This window comes from Protomyctophum parallelum (genome assembly GCF_964188405.1).
Source record: "Protomyctophum parallelum genome assembly, chromosome: 15".
In the NCBI taxonomy this organism is placed as follows: Eukaryota; Metazoa; Chordata; class Actinopteri; order Myctophiformes; family Myctophidae; genus Protomyctophum; species Protomyctophum parallelum.
Genome location: NC_139710.1, coordinates 28624827 through 28634839, shown reverse-complemented (window position 1 = coordinate 28634839; position 10013 = coordinate 28624827). Strand labels below are relative to the sequence as shown.

Genomic DNA, 10013 nt, shown 5'->3' with positions numbered 1-10013 from the left:
AACTAGCCAATCTACATTGACACGTTGTGAGCTTGTAGCCTGGCCATTATAACTATTCAAAAATGTTTAGGGATAAGGGGTTTAGTGGTGACGAAAATGGAGCCCTATATGTCCACAATTCCACACTGCATTTGATGTGGTAGCCTATAGGCTATAGTATAGCCTATAGGTATAGCCGCTATACCATAGGAGAGATAACAAGCAAACGTTGATCAAAATAATACTTCTTCTACATTCTCTAATGGTAATGGTGTATACTTATTGGAAAGAGTAATCCAAATGTTTAACAATAATGTAACTCTTGAGAGTGTAAAAATAAACCAAATGAAACCCATTTGGTTTCATTTTACACTCTCAAAAGATTTATAAGGGTCCATTTGGTTAGCAACTCTGCATAATTTATACCTGGGGACCACCTGGACCCCCTCAAGGACCACTGGTGGTCCTCGGACCACTGGTTGAGAACCACTGGGGTAAAGTGTTCCAGTACTATCAGAGTACTATCATAAAAGAAAATTATCCCACAATTTTGTAACCCATTTTTCACCCCTGTGTCAATCATCTAATGTGATCCAGGGCTCTACACACCCTCCACCAACCTAGTCCCCATATATGGGGGGACAAGGGGAGAGCAACGGACTTGAACTCATGAGTGTCCAAGTTGCTCCTTTACACCTGACAGGGGGGAGTTTCCCTGGTTGGACGTAGCACGTGGAAGGGACATATTATTCCAAACAGTTCCTTTCCCCTCCATCAGGCGCCCCGGCTGGCAAGGGGGAGGCAGTTTAGTGACCAGGATTACTGCATGTTTTTTGTGAGGGTAAGGGTACCTACCCTAGGGGACATGGGGAGAACATGCAAACTCCACACAGAAGGCCCTTTCGCCAACCCCGCCTTCGGGTATGGGCACTGTCAGCATTGATGACGCGGAGGAGGAAACACGCTGCCAGCACCCACAGCGTCCCGAGCGGGAATCGAACCCAGGACCTTCTAGCTGTGAGGCGACAGCACTACCATCTGTGCCACCGTGCCCCCTCTTTTTTTTTGACGTGGCACATAATGTCTGCATGCACACATTGCACACGTGTATATACGCATAATAATTATGACATATATAGGCCTGCGATATTCAGGATTTACGAGTGTGTGTGTGTGTGTGTGTGTGTGTGTGGGTGGGGGGGGGGGGTACTTTTGAAGATAGGGAGTGGGAGTGCCATACCTTTGGTTGCTCTGTGCAGTAACGTTACTAAACGTTTCTTGGTCTTTGTCAAGTATGACAGACCTTATCAAATATCCCCATTATGCAAGGGAGTGTACAATTCTATATTGTTGATTGATACATTTCGATACTGTTGACTGACAATGAATACATGTTTAGCTATAATTTAAAAACAATACTCCGGGTTGTGACCTTCCACAGGCCCCCCTTTTGAGATGCCGACCAACTAAAAAAAAAAAAAACACTGTACATCTTCAAACTATGAAACAAGAAGAGATTGTCATGTAAGGAATGAGGAGTGTCAGGCATGTGTGTGTGTGTGTGTGTGTGTGTGTGTGTGTGTGTGTCATAGACTGTAAAAAATATGGACAAAGCGTTCTCCGGGTCTAACATGAACGTAAAATGAAGCCTGTCAGTCCTTGTATTGTAATCTTTCTAGATCCGTTTTGGCCCAGCTGGCCATTGGCTGGCCCAGACAACGAGACGGGACTTCCCCCCTTCTTCTCCGTTGGTTTTTATTTTGACTCGAGTGGGAGGGGAATCCCGATCATAGACTGTAACGGTAGCCACGCCCCTCAGAACATGCGCGACTTTATGGTCATTTTTTAAATAAATGGGACCATAATTTTCCAAAAAGAATATTATGACATTAGAAATGAGACTTTAAACTAGTGAATGGAAGCAGAAAGTATTCATGACCATGTTTATTAAGGTAATACAGTCTAGGTGAAGTTGGGCCCAAATACATGGACTTCTATGGGGCTATGGGTTTTTTTGGGGCCCAATGACAGCGCCACAACAGGCCATTATATGAACTTTCAGGAAATCCAGATTTCCTTAGTGGCTTCACAAAATATCTGTCTGACTGCCCCCCTGGTCAGAACCCTGCAGCGATAAGAGTTCTCAACGAGCCTCACCGTTACGGCCCTGCCCTGGGTTCTGTATGAGCGGCAGCTCGAGGGTGACAAGCGCTGCATGTTTGTGTGAGTACCGGGACACTATTAGTGTTTTAGACGATTTGTTAAAAAAAGAAGAAAAGCTAGGAGCTACTAATATACCCGCATTATACCCGAATTAAGACAACTAGCTGCATTTTACTGTGGCATCTATGAAACGATTCAAGGCCAACATGTATATGTTGAGACAGGATTATAGTATAGGCTGATTCAGGGTATGGGGTGTGGATTTCAGATGTGGTTCCCTTGGTGGGTGTGATCCGCTGCAGGGAACAGTCAGGAACCTGGCAGAGTGATTGACAGCTGGCCGGGTGTGATTGGCTATGGTGAAGGTGGGAGGAGCCTCCTGGGTAATGGGGGTGGGAACAACTGAGGTTTGGGAAGTTGGACCAAGCAGAAGACAACCACACACAACTCCGACCATATTGGTTCATCGTCTTCGATCACAGCAGAACTCACGGCCAAGAGGCGAATAGCAAGAGGCGCCAACTTTGCTTTACTTTCCCGTATCTGCGTGAGGTGGGTGGACACACTATTAGGAGACGGGAAGAATGTTGGAGTCTATTCATTTCCAATGGGAGTATAGTGAACGTGAACACAGCTTCTGATCCATTCCTTAGCTACATTGTCACTGAACTAAATATTGGACCCAATCATCACAAGGCACACAATATTTCCCAAGATGTTCATATTAAAATGGCTTTTTTTAGCGAGACAAATCAGGAGAAAATCTATTTCGTTATCGACCTTTCTTTATCCCAGCAAGTCTCTCGAGGGACACATAGAGGGCCCTATATTTAAGATGAGATTATATGTGACTATTATATCGTGAAATTAATGGATTTATTACAAGTGAAATAAAATGTGTGTTCTAAATGCTTAATAATCTAATTTCCCATGACTGTCTTAGACTCTTGGTTGAGGGGGGCTGATTTGAGGAAAAGGAAATCATGACATTTGCCATGTAATTTCTCCGATATCAGTGTGCACTGGGCTTTCACGTTCAGGTAATTCACAACACCTGTGCAAAACGATGTGCAGCATTTGGCTGTAATAATTATTTAAAAAATCTGTCGGGGGAGACCATTCGTAGAATTTGCAGTCCATTGACTCCATTGTGCCTCTAGTGGCTCCAACGAAGTTCGTATATCTTCCTATAGACCGATTCACAGAGGCTTTCCTGGGTGCGGCCATTACTGAGGTGTACCATTAAGCGCAACAGCACTGATTAGCTACACCTGGCCTACAGAGCACCTGCTCCATGGATTACACCTCAGTAATGGCCGCGCCCAGGGCACCCCTCTGTGAATCGGTCTATATTAAGAATCTTTGCTCACAGGGTGGTTGAGGATGAGGTCATAGGGACAGAGGATGTTGGGGTCAGTGTAGAGGTGGTGAAAGGGGGGTGTTGTCCAATCAGAGGCACCACACCACACTGCAATCATGTGGAATTTGAATTGCGAGTGTGGTTGCCTTCCCTATCTATACATGATGATGATGTTACCATTATTGTCCAATCATATGAGGCAAAAAGGTGTATCCTGTGGAATTATAGGCAGGGGGGTGTAATCGTCATCCAATCAGAGGAGAGAAAAAAAGACCAATAACAATAGTCTGTTTGCCTATATCGGCAACCACACTAATAACAAGAAATGATCATATAGTGATATTTGTCAGGTGAAACAAGCTCTGTCTCCGCCTGTAGCAGGAGTGCCTGCTGTTCCACCCCATTGCCCAGAGGTGCGTGTGCGCATGGATGCAGACGAGGCAGCCAATCAGGCTATAGGCCATCAGTATGACTAGGGCTAGAACAGGTCGTCTAGTTTTCATGAGCTTTCATTAAAGTCAGGTGGTTTCACCTGAAAAAAATAATGAAAGTTGAATGGTGGTTGGACCAGGACCACCCAAACCTTGCCCAAGTATGGCGTCATACGTCATAGATGGCTGACGTCATGGACTAGCCTCATGAAGTCAGCAAAACACATTGGACCTGCACCATAATTATACGCCAACTTCTCAAAAAGTAGTTCATATCTAAATTAAAACTTTCAAGAATGAAAGCTGAGAAATGTACTATGATTCGAAGACATTTTAGCTTTAGTAAATATAAATTGATTTTTGAGCCTCAACTGCACCTGTCGTCGACAGCTGTCCGATGGGAACGCAAGAGGTAGAAAGGGATTTTGTGGATGTGGCGAATGGCCTACTGAGCAGGTGTCACATGCACCATGTATGGGTGAGGAGGTTGACGGACTGCGATGCCAATCTGTTTGTTTGTTTGTATGAGAAGATCCTCAAGGAGGAAGTTCCAGATTACGTCGCTGTCCCGGACAGTCAGGAGGACCACTCACACAACGTTCAGTCTGTCATCGACTCCCTGGCTCTCGACTTCCTTCAGACCAGCCTGTCGCACATCACAGGGGAGAGTATTGTCAGAGGGGACGAGCAGTCCATCAAGAACCTCTTGGAGATCTTCGATGGCCTGTGGGAATTTCTCAACGAGATGTGTGACAGAGAGATAGCTGACGAGATGGTTGACAGTTGGCTGTCACAGAATGGACTTTCTACTGGAGAACTGGGGTCTTCAAGTGAGGAATCACCAAATGACCCCAGTTCTCCGGCAGTCAGTCCGCTGTCACAGAACCGAGAACCGTTCTGTGACAGAAGTCTGTCCGGCAGAAGACCGGGGTCTTCCAGTGGACATTCCGCTGGCTATTCCCACCATTCATGGAACACCGATGACATGGGATCACTCGATGAACTTGTTGGGCCAGGGGACACTGCGTTCACATTCACGGCTAAACAAGTAGCAGTGAATGTCCCTCCCTCACCTTTCGCCCCCTCTGACCGCCTGGACCGTCAGGCAACTCCACAGAGGGAGCCCTCTTTACAGTCCCCTTACCAGACCTCAACGCCCAACAGGTCCAACGCAGCCCCACACTCCCCCAGTCAGTACCATCCAGACAACAGGCTCAGTCATGGACACTCGGAGGAGGAAACCACTCCTGTCACTACAGAGAGGTCAAGGCGAATGGCCGACATGCTTTATGCAAGTGGACAGCTGTCTCCTATCCAGAGCCACTCACCTGTTCTGAGTGAGACTTTTGCCTCCAGTCAACAGAGATCCAGGGCAATGGCAGAGGGGGGTGAGCAACTAGAGCCAGCTAGCAGTGGCCCCAGGAGGGCCCTCTTCGTAAGCCAGTCAGACGTGCACTTTCCCACCCTTCAGGATGACATGGAGGCCACGGCGCAAAGCTTGGCCATGTATGAAGCTGAAGAGAATATAAGGCCCTCACCATACCAGCAGGACAGCTGGACACCTTATGCGGAAAGGAGCGGCCTCTACAGTAGCAGGGCAGGGGAGGACAGTTACAAGGAGCCTCTGTCGGAGCAAGAGCTGCACAACATGTCTGATGAACTAACTAGGCGACTGGACAACCTCGACCAAATGGTTAATCGGGCACTGGGTGAGAAGGAGGAGCTGCGGTCCCACCACCACAGTGACAGTGTCATGGAGTATCACAGGACCCCCGGACCACACATGGGAGCATCTCAGCTTCAAGCCACTCACCGCTCACCGTCTCCACGACGGGCGCATCGTTCCCTGGGGGGTGCCACGAGGGAGTCGTTGAGCCTGAATGACAGGAGACAGGAAGCCAACCACATGTTGCGACAAGATCTACGGACACGCGAAGACAGTCTCATAAGATACAGTGAGCCGGTGAGTATGGCGTACGAGGAGGAGCTGAAAAGGGGAAGCGCACACTTGGCCGAGGACCAACTGAACGCCCAGGAGCGGGAGTATAGAGAGGCCAGATTGAAAGACATGTCCCAGACCCACAAACTGGCCCCGGCTAAAAGACAAAGTCGTCGATCACCACACACCACGCAGGCCACACAGGGTCGCAGGCAATATACCTACCCCAGAAAAACTCAACCAATGAAGGTGAAGGAACATGACCTCCTCCTAACCCTACTGGAGGAAACCCCCAATCTCCACATCTCGCCCCATACCCTGGGCCATATGTGGGAACAGCAGCTGGAGCAGGTGGACAGACTCCATGCCATCTCGTCCCCCCACAGACACCATCGCAGCATACGGGACTTTGAAGAAGCGCAGAAGAAAAATGACCTTATGGAAGACATAGCCCGCAAAGAACAAGAACACAGCAAGCGCCTGAGGGACTTCAAACAGAGTTTCCAGCAGCAGAAATCAGCACAGAACAGACTTAAAGAACAGAAGCAGCAGGATATCAGAGCCAAGAAGTACCACGGGCAATTCCACATGCAGTTCCGCGCACACCTCGTGCGGGAACGCACAAGGGAGGAGGGTATGTTTCGCAAGGTGTTTGAGGAGGGCCTGAAGCTGCAGAAGACTCAACTGCGGGAGCGGAGGGCCCACGAAAAGGACCTGCAGCTGCAGCACCGGGAGCGACACCAGGACAAGATCATGTCCATGGAAACCTACTACAAGGACCGGCTCTCGTTATTGGCTGAATCCCTTGCACAAGAAAGGAAAGATATCGAGATTAGGAAGAAGGTCCAAGAAAAGACTCTGTTCAAGATGAAGCGTGAGCTTCGTTCCAGGATGGAACAGGAGATCGGCGAGCTGCAGAAGATCATGATTCACAACGACGAGGACGACTACGTCCGAGATATGGAGGTCGAGAGGCTCCGTAACCGTATTCAGACGGCCTCCTTTCAGTTCAACCACATCGCAGGTCTGCACTGACCCCACAGGGGCTGCAGTGCATGGCTCAGGGGGTAGAGCAGCCATCTTAAAATCCGAAGGTTCCACATTCGATCCCCTGGCTGTGTGTAAATAAATAAAATGCCACAAAATTGTAATCACACGTTGAGGACCTTTAAACCAGGGGTCCTCAAATGTAAATCCACAAAGAAAATGTTCAATAACTAACGTCAGTCTAACTAAGGTTAGTCATTAAGCTGCTTAAGATCGATAAATGTGTGTTTTTATACTACAACAAAGTAACATTAATAACTGTAGGCCTATAAAGTATGTTGTATTTTGATTTATTTAATTTGTTCCCATTAAACTGCTTTTTTGTTTTTTAGCGTTTTATCACTAGCCTGTTGCTGCAATGCCTGATTGAATACTTTATTGGCGGTTTGCAAAAACCAATACTGTCTGTTAAATTATTTTAAACCCAAGAAAGCCTATGGCTTTTACATGCTGTCATGTCATGTCTATAGTCATGTCAAGTTATAACATCCCGCATGTTAATCTCATGCAGTGCTACACATTTGTGGACCCCAGGAAGACTAGCTGGTTGCTATGGCACCAGCTAATGGGGATCCTTAATAAAAAATCAAATCAAACACACAACACACAATTGATGAACGGTTCCGCGCTGTTTCAGCCCTGACACAAACTGACAAACATAATTTGAGGAGGCTATACATTTCCGTTATTGCCCAGGGACTACAGATGAACATTTATATTACTCTTCTGACACATTTATACATGTGTGAAAACTGAAATATTCACTGATGTCCATTGGTTAAGTAAGTAAGTAAGTAAGTAAGTAAGTAAGTAAGTAAGTAAGTAAATAAATAAATAAATAAATAAATAAATAAATAAATAAATAAATAAATAAATAAATAAATAAATAAATAAATAAATAAATAAATGATAAAAATGAATAAAAAAAGAATATCCCAGAGATTACAAAATTATGCATGTCAAACTATGGTTGAAATTAATGAGGTTGCTCTAGCTGTCTGCCACACACTGTAAGTCACTTTGTCACTTTTTTGTTTGTTTTGTGAGAGGACGGGAATGATATTGTAGATCACTATACTTCCACATTTTATTTTTTTCAACTTTTTTTACATTTTGAAAGTTTCTATCTATATCTCCTATCTCCTGGCCCACGTTAGGTTCGGGGAAGCTCCTGGTGAATCATGACCATAAATCATTTTGTGCAAAAAGGTTTGTTGCGATCACACCCATGTGAAGTGAGGGGCGCTCTTAGCGTTATACATCATCATACAGCATCTCATGATTTGAACAACTGAATTGATGTGATTGGTTAGCCGATTTGCTCATCTACATACATTTACATACATTTTCCCTTCATTGTCAATGGCTTTTCATGTTTGTGTTGACACAAATTTACGTCATAGTTGGCGGACATTTGACCTAATTTCTCCTTTCATTGTCAATGGCAAATATGTGTGGACAAAAGCTGTATAGGGTCTAGCACACTCATATGAAGTGAAGGGCGCCTGCCACTGCCCCAGGCCCGGCGCCACGGAGGGGCAAAGGGGGTGTTTGCCCCCCTAAATCAACCTCTTTGCCCCCTTAGATCAAATAGTTACAGACATTTCCAGGCATTGAAAGGAAGGAAGCCAACTAAATTGTGCGCCTCCGCCCTCTATAGATATGCAAATGTGGCGCATTGACTTCATGTCCAATACCTGCCTCCGATTGCCCCCTCTGTCATTTCATCCTGGCGCCGGGCCTGCACTGCCCACTTTGATGTTATTGACAGATTGGAAAGTGCTGAAAACGGGGAGGGCCTGCTTAAAGAAAACATTAAAAGTCAATAGACTTGGTTGCCACATGGCATCACGAGTGAAAACCAGACATTTGAGGGGATAGCGAACTCTCAAAAATCACACTCGTGAAGTGAGGGGCCTTTGGGGGGCATGCACAATATCACATAGTAAAAAGTCCTTAGACTTGGCTGTCACATGACGTCACGGAGTGGCACACACAAAGCCAGGTGTTGGAGGGGCCCCTTAAAAAATATTTTAAAACCGCAAAACAAAGGGTATAATTATTAAATATACTAAAAATGCAACTATAAAGTATAAATACACAAAGTCTCTGTCGGTCTGTCTGTGTGTGTGTGTGTGTGTGTGTGTGTGTGTGTGTGTGTGTGTGTGTGTGTGTGTGTGTGTGTGTGTGTGCGTGTGCGTGTGTGTGCTGTTGTAATCCACGTAACTCGAGAACCGAATTCTACACACGCGTTCCACACCACCACAGGGAGTGCAGTGCCCGGTGTCAAGTCGGTCGGACCCACGGTTGTCCAGAACCGCCCCAAAAATGCCTCTGCCCGGGCTCTGGACAGAGCCCCTGCCCATGGTCCATATGGAGCTGGCCTGTTCTGACATCATTCAGTGCCTAATGGGCACCGCTGTAGAGGCTCCAACGGGCACCGCTCTAGTATAATTAAATATTAAAATATTATTTGCCAGGTGCCAATACGCCTTAGGCCAGCACCTCACCAACACTGGTGTGCGCCCTTTCCTGTTTTGTCTACCTGTTCATCTCCAAGGAGCAGCACCCTAAGGACACAGCACACAAGATGCTTCGCAGCAGCAGCCAAAGCACAGATCTGGAATCACCACCAGGTCTGTCTCTTCCTAGCTTTGAGTTTAGCCAAAGAGAACGAGAACAGATAGTTACATCAGAGTCTATATTCGACCAAACTTCCGACGACCCTGTTCTAATCAGGGACTTACTATCCCTTTGCAAAAGAAGAGTTAAATGGTACCTGCATGCAGTCACCCTGAGTGACTATTCGACAGAGCATCATCCCTACAGGACTGCGGTGGCAGAAAGAACCCTCACTGGGCGAACGCACAGAGGAATACTGCGACCGTTGGTGTGCCATACTCAACAAATTTGATGACTGCAGTTGTAAATCAATTGAAAATAGATATTGCAGGACTTGACAAAATCATTGCTGACAAACGCGCAGCTTTGGAGAGTTCTGTGAATGATCCTTATAGGTTCAATGAAATATTGCACTCCCATGAGGAGATTTTGAACAAGCAGCAAGCTGAACTAAAGGAAGGAAAAATCTGAA

At 46.3% G+C, this 10013-nt stretch overlaps 1 protein-coding gene across 1 annotated transcript; it reads left to right on the top strand.

Annotated features, from left to right (window-relative positions):
- Positions 1-4330: 4330 nt before the first annotated feature.
- Positions 4331-6907, top strand: LOC310871785 (centrosomal protein of 95 kDa-like; the record flags this gene model as incomplete). Its single annotated transcript, XM_083783420.1, has 1 exon — positions 4331-6907. One exon carries the CDS (start codon positions 4331-4333, stop codon positions 6905-6907), a length of 2577 nt encoding a protein of 858 aa, XP_083639546.1.
- Positions 6908-10013: the final 3106 nt, after the last annotated feature.